This window comes from Carcharhinus amblyrhynchos, chromosome 5 (assembly GCF_965287045.1).
Source record: "Carcharhinus amblyrhynchos chromosome 5, sCarAmb.v2.hapA, whole genome shotgun sequence".
NCBI lineage: Eukaryota > Metazoa > Chordata > Chondrichthyes > Carcharhiniformes > Carcharhinidae > Carcharhinus > Carcharhinus amblyrhynchos.
Window position 1 is genome coordinate 101465032 of NC_137328.1, and position 27805 is coordinate 101492836.

The 27805-nt window shown below is 43.3% G+C and overlaps 2 protein-coding genes across 4 annotated transcripts in view; one reads left to right on the forward strand and one right to left on the reverse strand.

Annotated features, from left to right (window-relative positions):
* ap3b1a (adaptor related protein complex 3 subunit beta 1a) overlaps window positions 1–1448 on the reverse strand; it is a 257978-nt gene extending 256530 nt beyond the window's left edge. For all 3 annotated transcript variants that reach the window (XM_080189336.1, XM_080189334.1, XM_080189337.1), the window contains exon 1: window positions 1174–1448. In XM_080189336.1, coding sequence (XP_080045462.1) covers window positions 1174–1307 — 134 coding nt within the window. In that variant the 5' untranslated portion in view covers window positions 1308–1448. The remainder of the gene's footprint in view (window positions 1–1173) is intronic.
* Window positions 1449–24051: 22603 nt separating this feature from the next.
* LOC145343240 (secretory carrier-associated membrane protein 1-like) overlaps window positions 24052–27805 on the forward strand; it is a 60454-nt gene continuing 56700 nt past the window's right edge. The window contains exon 1 of the mRNA XM_080189338.1: window positions 24052–24220. Within this exon, the coding sequence (XP_080045464.1) occupies window positions 24164–24220 (57 nt within the window). The 5' untranslated portion in view covers window positions 24052–24163. The remainder of the gene's footprint in view (window positions 24221–27805) is intronic.

Sequence of the window (27805 nt, forward strand, 5' to 3'; positions counted from 1 at the left end):
TATATTGATGAATGGGTAAAAGTGACAGATGAAGTTCAATGTGGAGAAGTGTGAAATGTAATTTTCATAGGAAGAGCTGACAGAGAGAGAGAGAGAGAGAGACAGGATACAATTCTAAAAAGGGTGCAGGAGCAGAGGGACATGGATGTATATGTGCATAAGGCACCGAAGGTGACAGATCAGGTTGCAAGTGTGGTTAATAGGAGCTTTATCCTAAGCTTCATTAATAGAATAGAATTCAACAGCACTTGAAATCAGCCTCAACTGGAGTGTTGCACCCAGTTCTGCGTGTTGCCTTTAAAGAAAGATGCAAAGACATTGGAGCGAGTGCTGAAAAGATTCACAAAAATGGTTCCAGAAATGAAGAACTTCAGCTATGTAGATAAATTTGAGAAATTAGGCCTGTTTTCCTTAAGAGGAGATTGGAAAGAAACATTCCAAACTCCCATACTGCGCTGTAATGTTCTATGTTCTATTAGTGGAATGATCAAAAATCAAAGGGCACAGATTTCAGGTAACATGAGGAAACATTTTCACACAGCAAGTGGTTAGGTTGTGTAATGCATTGCTTCAGACTGTGGCGGAGGTAGGCTCAGTCAAGTCATACTAAAGGAAATTAGATTGTTATCTGAAAAGGGAAAATCTGCAGAGGTTTTTGATTTGATTTTGAGGAGATGCTAAGTAACTGGCACTAGGTGAACTGCTCATTCAGAGAGCCAGTGGAGACACAAGGGGTCTCTTACACTGCAACAATTCTGCAATCTTGCAAAGTGATGATGTGGATATGCCAGCGTTGGACTGGGGTAAACACAGTAAAAAGTCTGACAACACCAGGTTTAAGTCCAACCGATTTACTTGCAAAGTGATCAGATTCATCACAATAGCGCAAATCTTTCATCTAAAACAACTAGCAAAGTAGTATTGGTTATAATAGAGTAAGTACTGTCTTCACGGTGAAGTGCTCAGTCGCCCATTATTTGTCAGGGGGACAGCCCCTATCGCGGGCAATGAACATCATCTGACAAGAGCAAAGTTGTCCAAAGTCTTTCCATCAAAACTTAGCTGCCTTTATTCAGGGGAGAGTGGCGAGGAGAGCCGAAGCAGTTTTCGTAGTCGGGAGAAAGAAATCAGAGGAGAGGGTGCAGTGGAGCATAAAGTGACTCTTGGACTTACTTCTTGTAGTCTGCGCTGAAGAGGCGGAACCCTCCTCCTGCAGTCACCGCCGTGGCTTCTTGGCCCAACTCAGTGGATTCACTGCCCAGGCCGCGCTCAGCCTGATCGTTGTAGGACACGCTGTTACTGGCCATCGCTTGGTGGACGGACTCACTGTCACCCCGGCTGCCAAGCGCTTGAAAGTATATTTGGTCAAACACTGTGACTATTTTCACACCCCCTTGCCTACCTACCACGTCCTCCACTCAAACTGCACCGGAAGTGTGACAGCAGAGGAGGTGGAAGGTCAGCTGACGCCGGTGGTCACATGATGCAACGGCTGCCATAGCAACGACCCCTCCACCCTCATGACGTGAACACGCCCCCCTCGCTGCTCCCGGTTCTGGGGATTGGGTGAGAGAGAGAAGCGGGCGGGCGCAGTGGGGAGGGTGCCGAGTGGAAGGTGTGGGCTGGGTGGTAGTGTCGCTGGACGAGTTCTTCACAGCTAGACTATCAGTATATGTAGCAGGTAGAATTTCTTCTCTTTCTTCTCAACCGTAACGAAGGGTCATCTAGAATGAAAAGGTTGGCTCTATTCTCTCAGTGAGAAATCTCACAACACCAGGTTAAAGTCCAACAGGGTTATTTGGTAGGAAGTGCTGGGTGCTGCCCCTTGGTGAGATGAGTGGGGATTTCTGATCACAAACAGGGCATATAAAAGCACACAATCAGTTTACAGAATACTGATTGTCTTTACAGCTAATCAAGTCTTAAAGGTGCAGACAGTGTGAGTGGAGATAGCATTAAGCATTGTTTAAAGAGATGTGTATTGCCTCCATGTGAGAAATGCAGCTCACAGTCAAACAATTTTAGTCAAGTTCCGAAGGAGCAAGATATTTTATTTAACGTTCTTGCAAGACCAGGTGTCCAAAAAAAAGGCACACCTTACATCGATTTGCAGCACATTTTTATACTTTTTTTACAAGCATTCTAATGGCTTTGCAATGTGTTGTTCTCCCCTAATTGGTGGTCCCTGTCCCATCTATGTGTTGTCATTCCCCTATTGGCTCAAGGTGCCCCAAGTTCCCATCCCCTCTACTCCCCATCTAACAATGTCTCCTGTTATCACAAGAGTGCATTAGTAAACTCATCCGTCTTACCTAACACTGTTACATGTCCAGTTCAGATCAGCGGTAATCAATCTTTTGCCAACTTAATCACTGCTGTCCCGACTATCTCAGTGACCTTTTTCCCCTTTTATGCTCAGTTGTAGAAACAACACATCTTGTATACCATTTGCTTTTACAACCTAGACCTCATAAGAACATAAGAAATAGGAGCAGGAGTCGGCCATCTAGCCCTTCGAGCCTGCCCCGCCATTCAATAAGATCATGGCTGATCTGTCGCTGCTCAGTTCCACTTTCCCGCTTTCTCCCCATAACCCTTAATCCCCTCTCTTATCAAAAACCCATCAACCCGCGTCTTAAAAATATTTAGCGAGGCAGCCTCCACCACTTCAACGGGCAGAGAATTCCAGAGATTCACCACCCTTTGAGTGAAGAAGTTCCTCCTCAACTCCGTTCTAAACCGCCCCCCTTTTATCTTGAGGCTGTGCCCCCTAGTCCTACTGTCTTTTTTGAGCGGGAAGAGTCTCTCCACCTCTATCCTATCCATCCCATTCATCATCTTATACGTCTCAATGAGATCTCCCCTCATTCTTCTAAACTCTAACGAGTACAAGCCCAGTTTATTCAGCCTCTCCTCATAGCTCAACCCCCTCAACTCCGGTATCAGCCTAGTAAACCTCCTCTGCACTCCCTCCAGGGCCAAAATATCTTTGCGCAGGTGCGGCGCCCAAAACTGCACACAGTACTCCAGCTGCAGCCTCACCAATGCCCTATACAGCTGCAGCAAGACCTCCCTACTTTTATATTCAATCCCCCTCGCTATGAAGGCCAGCATCCCATTCGCCTTCCTGACCACCTGCTGCACCTGCAAGCTGGCCTTTTGCGAATCATGCACAAGGACCCCGAGGTCCCTCTGCACCGTCGCCTGCTGCAGTTTTTCACCCCGTAAGTAATAGTCCTTCCTACCATTCTTCCTACCAAAGTGGACCACCTCACACTTGCCAACATTAAATTCCATTTGCCATTTCCTGGCCCATTCGCCCAGCCTATCTAGATCCTTCTGTAGACTCTCCACACCCTCCGCACAATTTGCCGTTCCCCCAATCTTGGTGTCATCAGCAAATTTTGACACCCTACACTCGGTTCCCTCCTACAGATCATCTATATAAATGGTAAAAAGCTGAGGCCCCAGCACCGACCCCTGGGGCACTCCACTAGTCACCATCCGCCAATCCGAATAGCACCCGTTGACCCCCACTCTCTGCCTCCTATTTGACAACCAATCCTCTATCCACGCTAACACCCTACCCCTAACTCCATGTCCCTCAACCTTCTGCAATAACCTCTTGTGAGGTACTTTGTCAAACGCCTTCTGAAAATCTAGAAATACCACATCCACCGGCTCTCCTCTATCCACCGCCCTAGACACATCCTCATAGAACTACAGAATGTGGTGTATGTGCCTCACCGCGCACAGCATATCTGGTGTTATTCTTACACGACAGGCAGTCTCTTTATTGTCCCTGACTATTGCTCTGTTAGCAGCAGCGAATTTTATGTCTGATGTTTGTGACTAAAATCACAGTTGTTTCCATAATGTGGGTTATCAATGTGCCCGACTATATCCAGTCTACCTAACTTTAGGCTGTTTTTCTATGGTGTACAGATATATGTGTTAACAGCATCTTTACCTGTTGCTCACACTCCAGAAGGACAGTTAGTGAGATTTTGCAAGCCCAGGCAAGTCGTGGGGTTTAAAATAGTGTGATATGAACCCAAGATCCTGGTTGAGGCCATCCTTGTGTATGTGGAACTTGGCTATCAGTCTCTGCTCAGTGACTGTGCACTGTCGTGTATCATGAAGGCCACCTTGGAGAACGCTTACCTGAAGATCAGAGGCCAAATGCCTGTGACCGCTGAAATGTTCGCCAACAGGAAGAGAACAGTCTTGCCTGTTGATTGTTGAATGGTTTTCATTCATCCATTGTCGTAGCGTCTGCATGGTCTCCTCAGATAGTCTCCACAGATATGTCAGACCTGCTGAAATTTTCCATCATTTTTCTGTTTTTGTTTCAGATTCCACCAAGCACGGTATTTATCATAGAATTTAAATTGAATTAATTTAGATTACTGTAAATTGTGACCAAATCCCACTCCATTACACCAACTGACCTCCTATCTACACTTCTTGGAAAAGCAGCCAGCATAATGAAGGCCCCCCTGCACCCCACCCCCTTCCCCCCCGCACCCCACCCCCTTCCCCCCCACACCCCACCCCCTTCCCCCCGCCCCGCACCCCACCCCCTTCCCCCCGCCCCGCACCCCACCCCTTTCCCCCCGCCCCGCACCCCACCCCCTCCCCCCCGCCCTGCACTCCGCCCCGCACCCCACCCCCTCCCCCCCGCCCCGCACCCCACCCCCTCCCCCCCGCCCCGCACCCCACACCCCACCCCCTCCCACCACCTGGGACATCCTCACTTCTACCACCTTCTGCCAAAAAAAATACAAAAGTTTGAGGTCGTGTGCTAACCGATTCAAGAACAGCTTATCACAGAATCTCTACAGTGCAGAAAGAAGCCATTCAACCCATCGAGTCTGCACCAACCACAATCCCACCCAGGCCTTCTTCCCGTAACCTCTCATATTTATCCTGCTAATCCCCCGACACTAAGGTTAATTTAGCATGGCCAATCAATCTAACCCACACATCTTTGGACTGTGGGAGAAAACCAGCACATCCGGAGGAAACCCATGCAGACAAGGGGAGAATGTGCAAACTCCACACAGACAGTGAATTGAGGCCAGAATTGAACCCGGTTCTCTGGCACCGTGAGGCCACTGTGCTGCCCTGGCTGCCATCAGACTTTTGTATGGACCCAGTTCGTGTTGAGCTGATTGCTCTCTGAACTCTGTCGATGACTGCAACACCATATTCTGCGCCATCTCCTTTCCTCCCCTGTGTACTCTATGAGCAATATGTTTTGTCTTTTTAGTGCACAACAAATAATATTTTTCACTGTATCCCAATACATGTGACAATAATAAATCAAATCAAAAACCCCATCGAGTTCACTAATGCCCTTTAGGAAAGGAGATGTGCTGATTACCTGATCATACAACTCCAGATCCACAGCAGTGTGGTTGATTCTTAACTGCCTATCTAGCCACTTAGTAGTTTGAGGGCAATTAGGGGAACATCTGCATCCCATGAAAGAATAAATAACAAAGAACGATTGGCATATTTTTAAAAATTCCTTCTTGGGATGATCTGGTGTCATTGGCAAGCATAACATTTATTACCAATCCCTTGAGACTGCTATTGAGCTGTTTTGAACCAAAACAGCCCAAGTGCACAGTGCAGTTACAGTTTTTGACCCTGCCACAGTGAAGGGCCTAAATCCTGCAACTCCCTTCCCAGCAGTGCCGAAAGAGGCCATTCAGCCAATCGAGTGGGTATACCTAAAGCACACGGACTGCAGCAGTTCAAGGAGACAGCTCGCCATTACCTTCCCAAGGGCAATTATGGATGGGTTCTAATGCTAGCATAACCACTGACACACACATCCCGCGAAAATATTATATTTTTAAAAATCCAAGTCAGGATAGTGTGCAACTTGGAGGGGAATTGGGGTAGCTGGACAATCGGTAAGGAAAAAACAATACTGGTGAAACATGTGAACTGTCCTTTGACTTAGTTATATGTAAATATAATTTGTTGCTGTTTAAAAAATGGCATGTGGGTTGGTATCCATCTGCTCAGAATCAGGAATGGCTACACCTGGCAACAGGAGGAGAGTGCTGTTTTTATATCTGGGGGGGGTGGTGTTCTCACACAAAGTGATAGTCTCAAGCATAAGTATGAAATTTTAACAGCTTATATGGCGAGGAGGAGCTAAGGGGACCAAAGGAAGAGAAAGGTAGGGTGAAGTCAAGTTGTAAACAGCAACCAGGAAAAAGTGAGGTCAGTCCTCTGCTCCCACAAGCTCATCCTAAGAAAATGACTGTCTTCTGGATCATTAAAGTTATGGCAGCAAACTGTGGCTGCTGTTTCATAGTCCATGTCCTTGCCCATTCAATATACATTTTGATGCACAAGTTCCACGTATTTTTATCTTGTCTTTCTAGAAATAGGAGAACATTTTTCATGCGAAGTTTTGTTTATATGAAAATAATAGTAGTACCAATAATAAAATAAACTTGAATGGGAGGAATGCTGTAGTTCTATCAACTAAATATGCAAATAAACCTCCAAGATTAACAAAGATTCACACATTTAAGTAACAGATTGACAATTAACCTCTTTAATCCATGACAGCCCTAAACGAAACAAATAAATCCCCAGGGTCTTTATCCCAGAGTGCTGAGAGTCACTAATGAGGAGAATTGCACAACACTAAAAATCATTATTACTCAATGGACACTGGAGAGGTAACAACAACACATTTAAATAGTGTTTTCAATGTTATGAAACCCCCCTTAAAGTGGAAACGCTCACGTGATACCCAATTCAAAACAAATGACAAAAAGGTACAGAGATCCTATTCTCATTAATTTATTTCAATTTCATGCAACACACTACAGTTTATTATCGGAAATGTACTTGCAAAATATTGCACAACAGCAAACTAATAAGCACCAACCAATATCCCTTTGGATGGCACAGGTCCAGCCTGACCAACATCTTTGATTCCTTGAAGATTCTGACAACCAAAGCTAACTGTGGAAAACCTTACCAAATTGTGTTGCTCAATTTAAAATAAAACTTGGCAAAGTTCCACACAAAAGGTGAATTAATTATGTTCAGAAATGTAGACATTTGGAACAAAGCTTCAGAATGGGTAAGAAATTGTCTGAAAGATAAACAACAATAACTGGTGTCAGGAAAAAGAAGGTAGTTTTAAGGAATTTTAAGGTGCTTGTAGGCTATAGAAGAGCCTCCTGGTTAAACTTTGAGGCTGTGCATCACAACTATAATTTTATTTGCCGACTTCATACTTTCATAGGAGATTTTTGGCAGTAATGTCATTTGTTGGCCTTCCCTAATTGCCCTTAAATTGCATGACTTGCTGGGCCATGTCACAGGACATTGAAGAGTCAACCATATTGCTGTGGCTCTGGAGTCACATGTAGTCCAGACCAGGTAAGGATAGCATATTTCTTTCCCTGAAGGACATTCGTGAACCAGATGAGTTTTTACAATCATCTATGATCATTGTCATGGTCACCATGAATGAGATTAGCTTTACATCCCAGATTTATTCATTGAATTTAAAATTCCATCAGCTGCCATGTGAACTCATGACTCCAAAACAAAAGCCTGGGATTCTAGATCAGGCTCCTTCAAAGTCGGGGCTGTGATCCACAGGTGGGTGTTTAAAGGGTTGTGGTGTTCCCCAAAGATTTCTTGATTTAGTTGCCAAGAACTGCACACAATTCTAAATGCAGCCAAATCTCACTGGCTCAATTATTTACTCCATTGTAAATTGTTTCTGAGCCACACAGGGAATGAATAGAGTGAAGCACTGAGATCATCGGGTGTGCATCTCAGGCAGAAGTAGAAGAGATTTTGTAACATCTTCTGGCTGGAGAAGCCAACTTCAATGAATCAAGAACTGAATTAAACATAATTAAGAATAGCCTCTGACTATAAGAGGTGACAGTGAACAGGTCCAGTACGTGCTGCACGTAAACTTGTCACCAAGTGTCTTGTATGTATCTGCTTTTGTCGTAAATTCAGTTGGTGAGTTTGTTTCACTTACAAGCAAGGCAAGGACTGTGAAGATGGATCATTTTATTACAAGAAGGAGACAGCCAGAGACATTAATAGGCAGTTTAGCTACTGGCCAGGATCTCACGTCAGAATCTACTGAAGAGAGCTGCTTTGGAAAGTCCACGGCAGAAGGGAGCAGTGCTATTGTTAGCTCTGTACAGAGCACCAGTGCCTCCAGAGAGTAGCCTACGAAGAAGAAACTAAAATCAGAAACAGTCCTATAAAGGTGATTCCTCGAGATATGGTTTTGTTAATTATGCCAATGCAAATCGGGATGTAAAGCCCATATTGGCGAGTGAGAGTTTAAAACCCACAAAATTGAAAATGCTTTTGATGACTAGGTAGGGCAATCTGGAAAACAAGCCTTTGGATTCTTTTCAGAGAATGCATCAAGAGCTGAAATCATCAGCTCAACTTCTTAGCAACAATTGGTAACATTGAATGATAAAGTGCAATTAACCTCTTACATGGTAGCTTACTGCGTGGCTAAAGACAAAATGCCCCACACTGTTGCAGAGAGATTAATTCTCCCTGCAGCATTAGTCATGGCTCACACGGTCCTATATGAGAGGTCATCTGAAAAACTGGAATGCATCCCACTTAGTGATTACATAGTGGCTTGCTAAATTAATTATATTACTGTGAATTTAGAAGTACAGCTTATTTCTTGTTTAAAGTTACTGCGGGAGTTCTCAATACAGCTGGATGAAAGTACAGATATTACAGATTGTGCAACCTTACTAGTTTATATTAGCTAAGCTTAGCACAATGAGTTTTTTGAGGACATGCTGTGCTGTTTGACATTACCAACCAACACAACTGGTGCACAGATCTTTGGAGTGTTGAATAGTTATGTAATGGGAAAGTGTGGATTCGTCTGGGTTAATTGCAGAGGAATCACAAGTGAAGACGAAGAAAAGCAGCAGTTATAATAAAGATTAAGGAGGCAGCTGGTCAGGGCATTGTCTAGAATCTTTGCTTTATTCACACCAGGCATTGACATTAAAAGGAATTCTGTCCGATCATGAAGTGGTGTTGAAAGGAACTATGAAAGTTGTGAATTTCATTAAACGTAGCGCATTCAATACCACGCTTTCTGAGTCTATGTTTTCTGAATTGAGGGCCGAGCACACACATTTATTGTTCCACATACGGAGGTACATTGGCTGTCAAGGAGTTGGATGCACTTTATGAACTGAGATGTGAAATCCACATGTTCCTCCTTTAGGAATTGTCCTCTCTGGCTGACTCATTTGGTAGATGAAAGTTGGATGCTAACTCTGTCTTACCTTGCAGACATCTTTTCCATTCTAAATGAACTGAACCTAAAATTACAAGGAAAGGATGATGATTGCTTTTGGCACTGAGAATAAATAGATGTCACTAGATTAGTAATCTAGAAAGTCTTTTTCCGGGACCCACTGGACAAACTTTGGGACCCATGCCACATTCACAAAAAGTCATTGAAAGTTTGGCAAGTGCAAGTAAAAAGCCAAAACTACTATGTGTTCCCCACATTGCTACGACACTGGCACTGTGGCACAGTGGTTAATACTGCTGCCTCACAATGCCAGGGACCTGGATTTGATTCCTGGCTTGGGTCACTGTCTGTGTGGAGTCTGCACGTTCTCCCCACTTTTGTGTGGGTTTCCTCCAGGCGCTCTGGTTTCCTCCCACAGTCTGAAAGATGTGCTGGCTTGGTGCATTGGCCGTGCTAAATTCTTCCTTTGTGTACCTGAACAGGTGCCGCCAGAGGGTGACAACTAGAGGATTTTCACAGTAACTTCATTGCAGTGTTAATGTAAGCCTACTTTTGGCACTAATAAATAAATGAATTTAAAACATTGGTTTTACTTTATTGATGTGTGCATCATGGTTATTTGTTGAGATTACTTGAGGATTGTTGTGTGGGACTAGATGCATGGAGGAGGATCCAGGGAAGACAGAAGATGGGTTCAGGGGCATTGAGCAACGTGAGAAGAGCTTGGGTGTGCTGGAGGTTGGTGATGGGGACACTCAGTCAAGTAAAAAAATGAGGGGCCTAAGGGGCTGTATCAGTACTGTCCAAATGTGTGTCTGTCTGAGAATGATGGCTGGTAGTTCTTACAGTGCTTTGCATTCATCGAAAGGCAGCATTTCAATTATCCCCACTGAGGTTGTCCCCATGACAAAGTCAAGTAAGTTGGCAGTCGTCAGTCCTTTGAGATCTCACACACTGAATGGATGGGTGAAGATGAGCTGGATGACTTTTCGCATCTGTAAGTATTGTATGATCTTTTGAGAAATGAAACTGAAAGCGTGAGGTTTTTAGTCGTGGGGAAGTCTGGGTTCCAGCAGTATCCCAAAGGATTAGCCACATAGTTCTCACGGAGGTTTAACTTACCTTTTCAAACTTACTCAGTAATTACTTGTGCATTGATCAAATCTTTAGGAACCCAGTGAGGGAAATCATGTTTTTTTTAAAAGAAAAATATTGCAGATGCTGGAATCTGAAACAAAAACAGAAAAAGCTGGAAAATCACAAAATGACAGCATCTGTGGACTGAGAATTAAACTTCATTTAGCTCAATTCTCTCTCCACAGATGCAGTCAGACCTGCTGAGATTTAACAGCATTTCATTTTTTTTTAATTGCTTCTCAATATATGGAATGCTATGCTTTGTCCAGCTCCAGAAACCATCTTCTTGAACCTTTACATAACAATTGATTTTACAACTGAGTGGCTTCTATTAAGGTCAATCACTACCACCACATCTCAGCAGATTTACTGAATGACCTGAGTGAATCAGTTTGATTGTTATGGCATTTGAAACTTGAAGTAAGTGTGAATTGGAAGATGTAAAGGAGGAGGGAATAAGGATAAGGAGGAAAACTGTTAGCAGAGTAAGGGAAACAGTCAGCTGAGTGATATATAGAAGGTAAAGAAATCTTGAGGAATGGCAAAAAAAGGACTATGCAAGAGAAGATGAGGACACTTCCCACTCCCACTGTGGTTCAGGTTCATAATCCAGAGTGCCAGAAGACCTCACTCACTTTTTATACACAGGTGAGACTCCCTGAAGACACTACAAAGGGTTGTGAATGAAACCCAGTCCATCATGCAAACCAACCTCCCATCCATTAGCTCTGTCTACACTTCCCGCTGCCTCGGAAAAGCAGCCAGCATAATTAAAGACCCATGGCCTGGCCATACTCTCTTCCACCTTCCATCGGGAAAAGAGAAAAGTCTGAGGTCAGGTACCAACCGACTCAAAAACAGCTTCTTCCCTGCTGCCATCAGACTTTTGAATGGATCTACCTTGCACTAAGTTGATCTTTTTATACACCCTAGCTATGACTGTAACAATGCATTCTGCACTCTCTCCTTCACTGTGAACAGTATGCTTTGTATAATGTGCAAGAAACAATACTTTTCATTGTATGCTAATACATGTGACAATAATAAATCAACTCAAATCATTACCTCAATCAGGGAACTCAATCTCCAACAGCCAACCTCACAGGCCTTGTTGAAGTCATTATAATGTATAAAGAAAATATATTCTTGACTTGTAAGGCGAGATTTATAATCCATTCCTTGTTCTCTTAAAAAGATGGTGATAAGCCTTCTTGAACCATTGCAATCCTTATGGTGCCTGTGTTCTCATGAAGGAAAGAAAGAAGATCTTGCATTTATGCAACTTCCAGGACATCTGAAAAATAAGCCAACAATAAATGAAGTGTGGTCGCTCTTGTTATGTTGGTGGACATGAGGAAATGAAGACTGGTGAGCATGAAATTGAGATAAGCAGACAGAAGGAGAGGAAAGGGATACAGACTGCAAAGAAAGATAGAAGAGGGAGAGGCATGAAAGAGATATAGGATGTGCTCTTAACTCATTCAAAACTCACCCGCTTGCAGAGAGTCAGGCCTTGGAGATGAAGGAAAGCAGAAGGGAACAGGAGGACGAGAGTGACAGAAGGCCTGTAAGGTAGAAAAACAAATGGAAGTATAGGAGAGAGGCTTTTTTTAGCCTTACCAGCATCAGTGGCCAGAATTCCCCTCCAATTCTATTTTCAAGTATGCTGACAACTCTGGTGGGTCAGATCTCAAACAATGATGAGACAGAGTACAGAAATGAGATAGAGAATTTGATGAACTAGTGCGGCAACAATAATCTCTTCCTCAATGTCAACAAAATGAAAGAGATTGTCATCGACTTCAGGAAGCGCAAAGGAGAACATGCCCCTGTCTACATCAATAGGGTGAAGTAGAGAAGGTCGAGAGCTTCAAATTTTTAGGTGTCCAGATCATCAACAACCTGAGCTGGTTCCCCCATGCCAACGCTATAGTTAAGAAAGCCCATCAACGCCTCTACTTTCTCAAAAGACTAAGGAAATTTGGCATGTCAGCTACGACTCTCACCAGCTTTTACAGATGCACCATAGAAAACATTCTGTCTGGTTTTATCACAGCTTGGTCTGGCTCCTGCTCTGCCCAAGACAACAAGAAACTACGAAAGGTCATGAATATAGCCCAATCCATCACGCAAACCAGCCTCCCATCCATTGACTCTGTCTACACTTCCCACTGCCTCGGCAAAACAGCCAGCATAATTAAGGACCCCACCCACCCTGGACATTCTCTATTCCACCTTCTTCCTTCGGGAAAAACACAAAAGTCTGAGGTCGCGTACCAACCAATTTAAGAACAGCTTTTTCCCTGCTACTGTCAGACTTTTGAATAGACTTACCTTGCATTAAGTTGATCTTTCTCTACACCCTAGCTATAACTGTAACACTACATTCTGCACTCTTGTGTTAACTTCTCTATGTTTTGTCTGTATAACATGCAAGAAACAATACTTTTCACTGTATGTTAATACATGTGACAATAATAAATCAAATCAAAACACAGAATTCTCTAGCCATTCCTGCCCCACTGCTGTTGCCAGCAAGAACGGAGAATTTGGCACTTAGCCAAATCTTCATTCACTGAAGTGGAACCGGAGAATCCCAGCTGCAGGCGAGGTCGGGGAATCCAGCCCAGTATCTTCAGATGAGAAGCTGAGTCGACTGGGTAATAGCTTGACTACTGTAGAATTAGATTATTTTTGCTTATGTTTATTGTCCAGGATGAGATGTTGTGTGAGCAATAGATGAGACAATATTCATTTGAAAAGTACAAAAATCTTTTTACCACAAAACTGTATTATATTCCAATTTGCTGAAGCAGGCACGTCAGCAGTTTTGCATAGAATGTGTTTCAAGCTTTACAAAATCGACACAAGGTGGCGATACATTCCCAGGTCTTGTCTGATCTTTTCTGCTTGAAAATCTGTGTAGGAAGCGGGACCTGAATCCTTCTCCAACAATCCTGCAAATTACAGTGAGATCACGTCCACCAGAGAACTTTAGCACTGACCCCACGAGAATACGTACAGTCAGGCAGAATCAATACATCTGACAAATGTGGCACAGTGTTTAGCACTGCTGCCTCATAGCGCCAGGAATCCACATTCAATTCTGGCTTTGGATGACTGTGTGGAATTTTCATGTTCTCCCTGTGTCTGTATGGGTTTCTTCCGGGTGCTCCGGTTTCCTCCCAGTTTAAAATGTGCAGATTAGGTGGGTTGGCCGTGCTAAATTGCCCTTTAGTGTTGAAAGATGTGTGGATTAGGGAGATTAGCGGGGTAAATATGCGGAGTTTCAGGGATAGGGCCTGGGTAAAATGCTCTGTTGGAGGGTTGATGCGGCTTCAATGGGCCAAATAGCGTCCTTCTGCACTGTTGGGATTCTATGATCCTCTCCATTTTCTCTCCATCATTAATGATTTTCTCATAGATTCAAACAGCACAGAAGGAGACTCTTTGATCCATCGTGTCTGTGCCAGCCGTCAAACACCGAAGTGTTCTAATCCCATTTTTCAACATTTGGATTGTAGCCTTTTATGCTATTGTGTTTGAAGTGCTCATCTAAAAACATCTTAAACATTCTGAGGGTCCCTGTCTCTGCCATCCTTTCAGGCAGTGAGTTCTTCCCACTCAGAAAGGACAGCAGGACTAGAGGGCACAGCCTCAAGATAAGGCGGAGGGGGGGGGGCAGGTTTAGAACAGAGTTGAGGAGGAACTTCTTCACTCAAAGGGTGGTGAATCTCTGGAATTCTCTGCCCGTTGAAGTGGTGGAGGCTACCTCGCTAAATATATTTAAGACACGGGTAGATAGGTTTTTGGTAGGCAAGGGGATTAAGGGTTATGGGGAGAAAGCGGGAAAGTGGAACTGAGCCACTTCAGATCAGCCATGATCTTATTGAATGGCGGGGCAGACTCGAGGGGCTAGATGGCCTACTCCTGCTCCTATTTCTTATGTTCTTATATTCTTATGTTCTAGATTCCCACCACTCTCCAGATGAGGAAGCTTTTCTCTAAAACTCCTCTAAATCTCCTGCTCCTTACCTTAAATGTATGCCCCTGGTTAGTGACCTCTCCACTAAAAAGGGAAAGTTTTTTCATATGTACCTTATCTATAGCTCTCATAATTTTATACATCTTGATGAGGTCCCCTCTCAGCTTTCTCTGCTCTAAGGAAAACAACTCTAGCCTAAGCAGCCTCTTTTCATATTTGAAACATTCTTGCTTGCTGACTCTGTGAATAAATCTAAATTTGGTAAAGTGACACCGGCCTCGAAGGAGTTTTTTCAATTTCACTTTTAATTCCAGATTTTTATTTAATACAAATTTCACCATCTGCTGTGGTGGATTTGAACCTATGTCCTGGGGGCATTACTTGGGGGGTCTCTGGATTACTAGTAAAGCTATTTCTATGCCATCGCTTCCCCATGTAGTGAGAACAAAGCTGGTTACAGACCTAGAGTTGGTGCATGTCAGTTGGAGGCATTTATGGTAGATACAAGGCAGCATGTTTGAGCTCCTAGCTAATTTTCCAGTTTGTTGAGTTGTTGGCCAGAACACTTGGCATTGTCCACATATCAAAGGTGTGATGCTAGGACCATTTTTAAAATTTTAACACTCCCCAGGATCATCAGTTTGAATCTTGATTATAACAGACAGATGGCAGCACCTGACATCCAAGACCTGATATGTACCTACAAACCTTAAAAGTGGTTTACATGTTGCTTTGCCCAGTTTTTCTGCTCCTTCAGCCCTGGAATTAAGCATTGAAAGGGAAAGGAACCGATCAAGGTTGTGTTGGTGAGCTGGGGCAATTGCCTGGCACATGACACATCACAGATCCTGACGGTAGACAGAAAGGCCACAATTATTCTGTTAACATCCAGTGCAAGCTGCAGACCAGGAAAAAGCTGTCCCATTATTTCTTTGAGGAAAAGGGAAAATATATGGAGAGGAACGGAAATGGGAAACATACAGGGGAATACTTAAGAAAAACATGATCTTCCAAATGCAAAAACCCTTCGAGCATAATTGTTAACTACCCCAGAACCTGACATGAATCCAGAATATGTTCCTGAAGTTCGCCCAGTCATCCTCAACACGGTGAGGATCCATTATCAGGAAACAGAGGTAGTTTTAAGTAATCTATATTTGTATTTGAGGGTATTATAAACTTGGTGTAGCTTTTAAGTAAGTTTAATGTTGTGTTTCTGTCTAAGAAAGGGTTAAAACTTCAGTTAGCTCATGTCAAACAAGGATTTCATTTCAAACTGTGCCTACATTGTAATTAATGGGTTCACAACGTGAAAACAGAGTTTGAAGAAAGAGCAGGCAGTTGCTTAGCAACCAGGGGCTACCATAGTTTAGAAAGAGCTTTTGAGTTTAGTTTTAAACTGGACCCGGAAGCAGCTAGACAGGACCAGGGAGCTGAGAAATGCAGACTTCTCAAAAGAACACAAGGAAGTCGAGAAACCAGGGAGTTGGGACAAAACATATGTCACAGGAAGGCAGTTAAGTTAAAGAGACAAAGAACAAGAAGTTGACCAAGTTCTGTTCAGGAGACTTCAAAGATGCTCAGAGTTAAACACACAGCTCAACCAGATTTAAAGTCAGCTAGGCAAGAAGCCAAACATCTGAGGTAAATCAAAAGTTTGATGACATCTTAATACAGCCTGTGAAGCAGTGGCATTCTGCTGGCATGGCTGGATACCCAACAGATTGTGTAGATGTTTGAATGCATGTGGCAATCCAAGGCGGAGGAATACTGTAAGGAGAGATTGAAATCCTGGAAGTGGAATCTTGGTGGAGACATCCAAGAGAAAGTATTGTTTGGGAGAAGATTTTTAAGGCACACTTTTTGAGAGTGGATTTTGAAACCATGGAGGTGATTCTCCCAAAAGTGCTGATTGGTGGGAAAATTGTTCTAGATCACAACTGTTTATTCAGTGCAGCTTCACACTCAAATCTGCCCACTCTGTGCAATGAAGGTCCCAATCATGAATCTCATTGAAAATCCAGGGGGTGGGGCCTATTCGTGCTCGAGTCTGACAGCTCCGGAACTCTGTGCATGCACATTGGCCCTGATCTGTCTCTGGATTATTAGTAAAGTTATTTCAATGCTATCGCCTCCCCATATTGTCAGAACAAAGCTGGTTACAGACCTAGAGTAGGTGCAGGTCAGTTGGAGGCATTTAAGGTAGACACAAGGCAGCATGTTTGAGCTCCTAGCTAATTTCCCAGCTTGTTTGTCAGGTTGATAGCCAGAATACTTGGCGATGTGGGTCCAACTGGTATGTCCACAGGTCAAAGATGTGAGGGTAGGGCATCACAAACAGTCCCCCTGATCGATCGTTGGCTAGCCCAAGACCCCACAATGCTGCCCCTCCAGCTAACACCATGGCCTGATCGCAGCCCCCACGACAATTCCCACCCCAGCCCTGACCCCTCCCCCACCCCTGGATAACCCCGATGTCCAGCCCATCCCCACCCTAAGCAGCAGTCACAATCCCCCTACCCCCTCACCCTGGAAGGCCCCCCTTTCCCACTGACACCCCCCCTCCGAGGTCAGACCCCCCCCCAAGAGGTAGGCCCCATCGGCGGACCCCCCCCCCCAGCCCGCCCCAATTCCTGGCCTCCCTCCAGCCCAGACCGATCCCCATGCAGGATAGCAGCAGGACCCCCCCAGTTGTCTTGAGACCGCACCCACAATAGGCCCCACCCCCTTGGCACTGCCCAGTGCCCGATGGGCAATGCCAAGATGCCCCCTTGGCATTGGCACTTTGCTCCTTGGGTAGTGCTGGCACTGCCAGGGTGCCCATGCCTGGGGGCACCACCCCTACCACCCAACCCACTGGGCTCTGATTGCCCCCACCCCTTCATTCCGGCAGGGTCTCCTGCTAGTTCCCTGAACGTGGGGAGCTACTCTAAAACCTGCCAGAATGAAGTACTCCTGGTGGGGTGGGAGATTCTATTGGGACTGGCAAGCTCCCAATAATGACATGCAAAACATATTTAAACTACGTTAAAAAAAGATTCAAATGACTTACCTCTCTTCTCGTTGGTTTCCAGCGTGGCCTGGACTCCGTTGTTCTCTGGCTCTGGGAAACGTGCATGTGTTCTCAGCACATGTGCAAATCCTGGCAAAAGACCAATGATGCGATTCTCCCGACCGGACTCGCCAGAAAAGTTGCATGTTGCAATGGGAGAATCGGGCCCCGCTAGTTGGCTCACAGTGTGATAAGCATCTGGCGAGAAAGCCACAGAAGTCATATTGTGTCTGCCACTTGGTTTCAGAATGGGTCTGTCTGACCACATTTGGCCTGTTGGTTTACAGGGACAATGGTCTCAGTAGAGTATATTGGAGGATGAGATAAATTGGAAACTTGTGTTATCCTTAAAAACCTAAAGATGGAGTCAAAGAGTATTGTAATAGAGCCAATCTTTTCATATTAAATAAATGTTTTATTATTTTGTTAAGAGTTACTTAATAGTCCTGTGATTCTCTTCACCCACTTAGCTAAAGAAAGAATAACAGTTATGGTCCATCAAGCCAGGATTATATCTGGGAATTAACTGTGGTAACATCACTGGGATCATAATAGTTTTGATGAATGCAGGAGATTCTCGAGTTTCCTAGAGGATTCCTTTATGAATGCTGATTTGAGCTTCGAGACATTGAGATGCATCTGGACGTTTTTTACCTGGGGGCATCTGGGAGTTGGGGGATAGATCTTAATGATGAGCTTTGAAATGATAAGATAACTGTCAGTCCAGCGGTCAGTGTTGCACAAGACTTCCTTTGCATCCACATCCTGCCTGGCCTTTTGCCTGGTGATGACATTGTCAGTTAGTTGCTAATGCATAGAATGGGAGTGCATCCAAGACATCTGGTTGCAATTAGAGAGGGGAAAAACTGTGTTTGTCATTAAGAGCTCATGCTCAGCACAGACCTTCAGAAAGAGGAGATCATTGCTATTACAATTGTCAACTTCAGTTGTTTCTGATGATCCCTTTCCACACCTGGCGATCTGTGCCAATTCTTGCGATGAAGTTGCCAAAAAATGGTTAGCTTGACACAATAGCAACAATGGAATGGAGATCTTCATAGAACTTATCCTTGACTTCATCAAGATGTCCAGCTCACCAAAAACCTGTCCTGGTCTCTCCATGCGGATGTGATAGTTAAGTAAGCTCACCAACGCCTCTATGTTCTCAGGAAACTAAGGAAATTTGGCATGTTGTTCGCAACGACTCCCACCAACTTCTAATGATGCGCTACAGAGAATCTTCTTTCTAATTGTATCACAGGTTGGTATGGCTCCTGCTCTGTCCAAGACCACAAGACACTACAAAAGGTCGTGAATGAAGCCCAGTCACACAAACCAGCCTCCCATCCAGCTACACGTCCCGCTGCTGCGGAAAAGCAGCCAGCATAACTAAGGACCCCATCCAGTCCGGACATACTCTTTTACACCTTTTTCCATTGGGAAAAAGAAACAAAAGTCTGAGATCACATACCAACCAACTCAAAAGCAGCTTCTTCTCTGCAGCCATTAGACTTTTGAATGGACCCACCTCGCATTAAGCTGAACTTACTCTACATCCTAGCAATAACTGTAACACTACATTCTCCACCCTCTCTATTCCTTCTCTATGTATGGTCTGCTTTGTCTGTATAGTGCGCAAGAAATAATACTTTTTGTTGTACACTAATACATGTAACAATAATAGATCAAATAAAATCAAAAATCAGGATTGATTAGTTTCCGTTCATTTATTAGTCACAAGTAAGGCTTACATTAATACTGCAATGAAGTTACTGTGAAATTCCCCTAGTCGCCACACTCTGGCACCTGTAGGGGTCAATGCACCTAACCAGCATACTTTTCAGACTGCGGAAGGAAACCAGAGCACCCTAGAGGAAACTCACGCAGACATGGGGAGAATGTGCAAACTCCACACAGACAGTGACCCAAGCCAGGAATTAAATCCGTGTCTCTGGTGCTGTGAGGCAGCAGTACTAACCACTGTGAGAGTTATTTGCCTATTGCCATACAGGGATAAATTTAAGATTATCAGGTGATCATGACCACCCTGGGAAAGGCTAGTCAACTTATTGACAAGATGGTTTATGACAGCAAATCCAACATTTTGTCCTTAATTGGAGAGTGAATATGGAAATAGCCTATTTGTAAGCTGCCTCCCTTAAACTTGTACTGTTGGGTGTTGAGCCAAGAAACCCAGGATCCAGACTCAAAGGTTGTCCTGACGCAGTGTTCCTGATGCCTGTGAGAAAGTTCTGCCTGCACCCCATCCCCTCCCCCCACCACCGCCAATTCTCTCAACTAAACACGTTCGTGTCAGTTTTTTTCAGGGAGCATAACTGCCTGGTATATCATATGTTGCTAGGACTCAAAAATTGACATCTGAGCTGGAAGCCAAATGATGCTTACTTTTTTGTTTTTCTTTAGAAATCATTTTTTTCCAGTCTCGATTTAGCCATTTTGATACAGGAGGGAAACTAGTTTTGACTGGATGGAAGGTTGAGGTCAGTTTCCCCCAAAGATTAATTTCTGACCAGTTCTCCAAGACACAACACTTATAAAATCTACAAAATTCAGCTACCCAGAAATGTCCTCCAGATCAAAATGACTGAATGTAGACAGCGCTGGAGAAGGCAAAATGAAGGAGATGGAATTGTTACAAAATTGAAGTATTTTGATGTAATGAAAGCAATTATGTACAACATAACATATCTAAACTTCATAAATGTGTTGCTAGGCATCGCTTTCCAATAAGCCATCTTATTACAGAAATATATAATTTAAATGAAGTATCACTTGTCTGTAAAATTATAGACTTGGCAACTAATTAGAAATAGAATGCCTGATTTGTTTTCTAATTTGCATAAAATGAGCCATTTTAATACTCTGCATACTTATAGAAAACTGCAATCACGTTTTCAGTCCAGTCAGAATAGTTATGAAATTAGCCAAGTGACCAGTCTTAATCAATGCATTTTTTTTAATACCGCATGCCCAGGTCATCCTTTGTGCAGTAATGTTCTGAAGGATGACATTGCCCCAGATTTAACTGTGCTAATGACAGTACAGCTGTCAGCGTTCACCATCATTGCACTGGTGAGAGGGCCAGAAGCTTACAGGGAGAGCAATGTGTCGTGTAAATCTGGAAGCTGTGTGAGCAATTCTGCCCTGCTCTGATTGCTTTGCTGCACTCACTGAATTCTACAAGATGATGAGAGGCATGGACAGAGTGGATAGTCAGAAGCTTTTTCCCAGGGTGGAAGAGTCATTTACTCGGGGGCATAGGTTTAAGGTGTGAGGGGTAAGGTTTAAAGGAGATGTATGAGGCATTTTATTTACACAAGGGGTGGTGGGTGCCTGGAACTCGCTGCTGGGGGAAGTAGTGGAAGCAGATACTGTAGTGACTTTTAAGGGGCACCTTGACAAATATACAAATAGGATGGGAATGGAGGGATATGGTCCCTGGAAGGATAGGGGGTTTTATTTCAGTCAGGCAGCATGGACGGTGCAGGCTTGGAGGACCGAAGGGTCTGTTCCTGTGCTGTAATTTTCTTTGTTCTTTGAATTGAAGATTGAAAACTGAGAAATGGCACTGGTGAGAATTGGGGCTGACTGCACGCAAATAGTGAAGTACTTTCACTATATTTTTTTAAGACTGATATTTTCAGGCAGAGGGCGTCTATGGTGTCACGTTGCGAAAAATACAATGAGGCCAATGAGAACTGGAAGGTGTTTCAATTTTTAGGACAGCTGTGGAAGGGATCTTGATTCATTTAAAGATGTTTTAGCATTATTCTGACACAATTTATTAGACTCCTTAAAAAAATTATGATTTTTCAAAATGACGTATCATTTATCTGGCTCTTTAAGAAAATTTGTTAAAATTTATGGGTTTTTATGCAAATTTAGCATTTTGCTTCAATGGCTTTTCAAATGAATCTCAGATGGACGAGTGTCTAGCCAGTCCTGTGCTGACAAAGAGCAGGTCTTTTCTCAGGTCTGTTGGCTGCGATGCTGTATGCCTGCTTCACCTGTCAATGGTTACCAGTATTGTCTACCTGAGGAGAGTCAGCCTGAGGAAATTGATGCAAGTTACAAATTCTTTTGCAGGGGCCATGGGACAGAAAACCTGGAATGAAAGACTGACAGGCAAAACTCTAGCTGAACAATGGGCTACCTTCATAACGGAAATGGTCCAGGCACAGTCAAGATATGGTCTCTTAAACAAACAAATCCAGAGCTCTCTGGATGAAAAAGGAGACAGAAATTAAGATAAGGAAGAAAAAGGTGTGCTTATGACAGGTGGCAAATACAGTTGAGAACCAAGAGGAATACAGAAGGTTCAGAGAGAAAGTGAAAAAGCACATTGGAGAAGCAAAGAGCAATTATGAGGAAAGGCTGGCAGCCAACATAAAGGGTAATCTCAAAGTCTTCTATAGGCATATAAATAGTAAAACGGTGGTTAAAGGAGGAGTGGGGCTGATTAGGGTCCTAAAAGGGAATTTACATAAAGAGGCTGGGGGGCATGGCGCATGTACTAAATTAATGCATTACACCTGTCTTTACCAAGCTAAGTAGATGCTACCCAGGACATGGTGACAGACAAAGAAACTCAGCCCTGAGAAGGCTTTAAAATTGATAAGGAGAAATGATTGAATACACTGTTGGTCATTAAAGTTGACAAGGTACTGGGACTGGATGAGATGCATCCAAGGATATTGAAAGAAGTGAAAATGGAAATTGCAGGGGTGCTGGCCATAATCTTCCAATCTTGTCTTGATTCAGGGGAGGTGCTAGAGGACTGGAGAATACACATGTTACATCCTTGTTCAAAAAGGAGTTGTAAGGAAAGCCCCAGCAACTATAAGGCAGTCAGTTTGCATTACTGTAGGGCAAGCTTCTAGGAACAATTATTTGGAACAGAATTAGCTGTCAAATGGAAAAATGTGAGTTGATTGGGAAGAACCAGCATGGAATTCTAAAGGGGAAATCATTTAATTAACCAGCTGGAGGTTTTTGAGGAGATAACAGAAAGGGTCGATGAGGATAATACTGTTGATGTGCTGTGCATGGAATTTCAGAAGGCATTTGACATAATGCCACACAACAGACTTGTGAGAAAAGTTAGAACTCATGGAATGAAAGGGACAATAGCAACATGGATGCAAAATTGGTTGAAATACAGGAAGAAGAGAGTAATGGTCAATGGATATTTTTCGGGCTGCAGGAAAGATTGTAGTGGTCTTCCCCAGGAGTTGGTATTAGGACCCTTCCTTTTCTTGATGTATATTAATGACCCAGATTGTGGTGGCCAAGGGCCTTTCTCAAAATTTGCGGATAGCACAAAACTTGAAGTATTGTAAACTGTAAAAAGGGTAGTGTAGAACTTCAAAAGAACATAGACAAGTTGGTGGAGTCGGCAGATGGGGTGGCAGATGAAGTTCAATGCAAAGGAGTTGAGGTGATGTATTTTGGAAGGAAGAACCTGGAGATACAATACAAAATAAGGGATAAAATTCTTGAGGGGGTGCAGAAGCAGAGGGATTGGGTATATATGTCCATAGATCATTGAAGGTGGCAGAACAGATGGAGAAAGCAATTAATAAAGCACATAGTATCCTGGGTTTTATTAATAGGGGCATAAAGTACAAGAGCTAGGAGATTATGCAAAACTTATACAAAATATTAGTTAGATATCAGCTGTATTTATAGACAGGGAGAAACTGTTCCTGCTGATAAAAGGAACAAGAATTAGAGGGCACAGATTTAAAGCAATTTGCAAAAGAAGAAAGTGTGATGTGAAAAAAAAACAAATGATTTGGGTCTGGAACACACTGCCTGGAAGTGTGGTGGAGGAAGGTTCAATTGAGGTATTCAAGAGGCATTAGATGATTAGTTGAATCGAAACAATATGCAGGAGTATGGTTGTTTGTTTGGAGAGCCGATGCAGACACGATGGGCCAAATGGCCTCCTGCACCATACAATTCCATGATCTCGAGACGAGGCAATCAACACGCCTTCTTTTATAAAAGACAAGCACAGTGGTCAGCACCGTTGCCTCACAGCGCGAGAAACCTGGGTTTGATTCCCGCTTGGGTCACTGTCTTTGCAATGTGTATAGGTTCTCTCCATACCTGTGTGGGTTTCCTCTGGAGCTCAGTTTTCTCCCACAGTCCTGAAGATGCGCTGGTGAGGCGCATTGGCCATGCTAAATTCTCCCTCAGTGTACCCGAACAGGTGCCAGAGTGTGGCGACTAGGGGGTTTTAACAACAACTTTATTGCAATGTTAATATGAGCGTACTTGTGACACTAATAAAGGAACTTTAATTGTGCGGATTTTGTGACAAAAGAACTATTTTGAGAGTAGGGATTGCAATACTTCGCACTTTTGATAAAAGGTACCAAATGTATAGCGAGTGCCTCTCTTCTGTGCTGTACCCTGCAGGAAGACACACACCCCGGCTGCAGCCAGTCCTCCTGGCAGCACGCGTTCCGCCGTCCCGTCCCATCCCATCCCACTGACATCACACCAACCCCGTGACCGGGTGACGCCACTTCCTGCGCCGCCATTTTCTCTGACGGATGTGAGTGCGGTTTAAAGGGGGGGTGAAAAAAGCCCGTTAATCGGTGCCTTGGGATAAACACGGAACGGAGAAGGACGGTATCGTAAAGGCGCAGAGATGTCGGACTTCGACAGCAACCCCTTCGCCGATCCTGAATTTAACAATCCCTTTAAGGTACGGGACATCGGAGTCGCCATGTCGTTACTTTAATAAATAGCCTTCGGTGGTGGGAAGACTGAGAACCGCGGCGGCCGCCGCCTGAGTCTATGATGGGGCTGAGGAGGGGAGGCGGTGATTGGGGACCGTGTGGATGGGGCCAGTCTATAGACTGGATCGGAACGAAAGAGGATCTATCTGCCAATATCGGGATGTAAGGGAAGATTTTTAGGGGGCGGCTTTGTTTCTGGGGGAAAAGTGCTTCTTGACTGAGAAGAAATGGGAGTGTAGCTGGTCCATCACCTCGGATTTTTTTTTGTTGCTGGCCCTGCCCCATGGCTGAAGAAGTGGGCAAAGTGTTTGTGTGCCTGATGGCTTTCGTGTTGACTATGTTTGTAGAGGCTCATTCTGACCGACCCTAACTATATCCAGGGGGGATCCCAGCGTTTGCGAAGTGCTGCAGGAGATGAACAAAGGTTCTGTGTGGCGTATATGTCAAATCATAGCTTTGTGTATCGTGCAGTCACCTAACTTGAAAAAATAAGTGCGGTCTTCATGCTAACAAAAGATTTTTTTGTTAACTCATATATGGCTACGTTTTAACATAATTGGTAACTTTTAACTTGAATACCAGCTTAATGCACCTGAGGTCGGAATGGCTACTAGTAAAGTTTTTAAAAATTGTATGAATGCAAGTTTGTGTCACTACAAAAGACACATGAGAACTCTTTTACTGTAAGACTATTTCCATCAATAGTCTTGTGATCCAGAAATGATGTACCAATATCTGTCACTGAAAAATTCCAGTTAGTTGATAGGTATTCTTAATCTTCAACCATGTTTTTAGTGGAAATTGTCACTTTTTGTTTATTCTCACACTGAATCTTTGGGCGATTGTTACCTTTTAAGTGTTCCAAACAAAAGCGGGGCACTGAGCTGATGAACATTGGGGAATGTGATTTGTAGCTTTGTAGAGGAATTTTCTTTTGCTCGGTGCTCTGCACCAATGAATTTTTCTGAAATATAGGAAAATGCAGCAACTAGTTGGTGAGACAGTTTGCTGTGCAAAAATTGAGGTTAAGTAACCAGATTTTAAGTTTGGACATGTTGGCTAGGACACAAGTCAAAGCAAATTGCTGCAGATACTGGAAATCTGAAATCACAAGTAACTGTGGAGAAAAGATGGATAGGGTTGACTTTGGATTTTTTTTAAATTTCCTAAACTGGGTAGTACTCTGAAGTTGCTTTGCCCACCAGAGGGCAGTTGGGGCATCTTAAAAGCTTATTTACAAGATGCCCTGGCATTGAAATGGTGTGGAGCTTTTCTCTCAGTATAAAAATGTCTTTTAGCCCATGTCTGTTAGTATTGTGAGCCTGCTAGTCTGATTCTATTGCTCTGTTTCTATAGTTATTTTTAAAAAAATCCTCCTTTTTGAGGGATGCTGCAATTACATTTTAAAATTTAGGAGATCTGCTTCAACCACAATTTGACAGAATTCACTTGTTAGTTACCACAGGTGTACAGTGAAGTTCCTTTAGTTGAGCTTGAACTCTGTGCCCTTGCCAACGATTGGAGGCAGCCTATTGTTTACCACTTCCCTTCATAGGAAGATCCACCTTGAAAAACATAAGAACCAGGAGCAGAAATAGACCATCTGGCCCTTTGAGCCTGCTCTGCATTAAATAAGATCATGGCTGATCTTTTGTGGACTCAGCTCCACTTGCCTGTCTGTTCACCATTACCCTTAATTCCTTTACTATTTAAAAAAATATATCTAGCACTGCCTTAGGTACATTCAATGAGGTAGTCACAACTGCTTTACTGGGCAGGTAATTCCACAGATTCACAATCTTTTGGGTGAAGAAGTTCCTCCTCAACTCAATCTTGAATCTGTTCCCCCTTATTTTGAGGCTTTGCCCCCTATTTTTAGTTTCACAGTGGAAACAACCTCCCTGCTTCTATTTTTATCTATTCTCTTTGGGAGTATAATTGGGAACACCGCCACCTGCAAGTTTCTCTCCTAGCCGCACACCATCCTCACTTGGAACTTTATCAACGTTCCTTCATTGTCGTCAGGTCAAAATCCTGAAACTCGCTTCCCAATACCATGGCAGTTCAAGAAGGCAGCTTATCAGGCAATTGGTTGAGGTGGGGGTGGCATTAAATACCGGCCTAGCCAGTGGTGCTCACACTCCATGAACATAGAACATTACAGCGCAGAACAGGCCCTTTGGCCCACGATGTTGCGCCGACCAGTTAAAAAAACAATGACCCACTAACCTAAACCAATCCCTTTTCGTCCATAAACCTATCCACGGATCTCTTAAACGCCCCCCAAACTAGGCGCATTTACAACTGCATTTACAAATGAAGGACTTAAGTGAAAAAGATTACTTGTCCCCTCAAGTGAGAAACCCAAACTAATCACGTCCCTTCAGTAACCACCCTCTCATCTCTGACATCTGTTAAGTCTGTGCTTTTTATATGCTTCTGATAATGAAGTTCACAAAAGATGTATACAACGTTGTAGCTGAGACTCAACTAAAATTTGTGCAAGTTCAACATTCTCTCATTTGTTTTGTTTTGAAAGATTAACCAAGAATTTTTTAATTGCCTGATTTACTTTTGCAGCAACCTTCAGTGACCTGTGCTGCTGCAAGCATAGATTTTCTGTTTTGAATATTATCTAATCATCTCATCTTTTAATGCTCTGACTTACTGAACATTTTTCGTACTTGCCACCTATGTGCCTCCTGCTGTTTTTATACAGTCCTTGTCAAAATATCATATCATTGTGAAAAAAATCAATATGGTTTCCTGAATTCTTGTCACTAGTGGTGATGGGGAAATTATCCACTTGTACTGTATTGCCAGTAAGGATAAGCTTTTTTGATGCAAGTCAGTGATTGCTGCATAATTCAGTGTGAATCCCAGCACCAGAGAGGATTATATCTTGGAATTGGTGATCAGGAATGAGTCATAGTTGCTAAGTAACCTAGTAGTGGGGAGCACCTTCTGCACAAATGTAGTGTGAATATTATCTGCTGTTTGAGTCAAGTCATAGAGAAATATTTAAGATAATTTATTGATATTGCCCAAGGCCTAGCTTATGGAAATGACAAGCCACATGGATTAAATGGGAGGGTTGAATGTCTTTTCAGAGTATTTGTCAACTGCTTTTTAATAATGAACTAAAATCAGTAGTTAAAGCAGCTAAAATAAAGGGAAAGTATGTTAAACTCCTGGGAGAATAAATAAGACAATTGGAAGCTGGCTTGGATGGAATCGTAAATGGCACCAAGATCATGAAAGAAAATTTTGAACAAATGTTTGTTTTTATTTTAAGTGACAAATGTTGGATTTATTACTTCAGTTTGTATAACTAAATAAAGTGTATCGTTTACACATGTCATAAAATGGCTTGGGCTGATTTTATGAAAGGAATTTGAGGTTGCAAAAGCCCCAGGTTACCTTGATGTGCAAAGTAGGATGTAGATCATAGAACATAGAACACTACAGCACAAACAGGCCCTTCGGCCCACGAGTTGCGCCGATCACATCAACACCTACCAACCTACAGACCTATCTATAACCCTCAATCT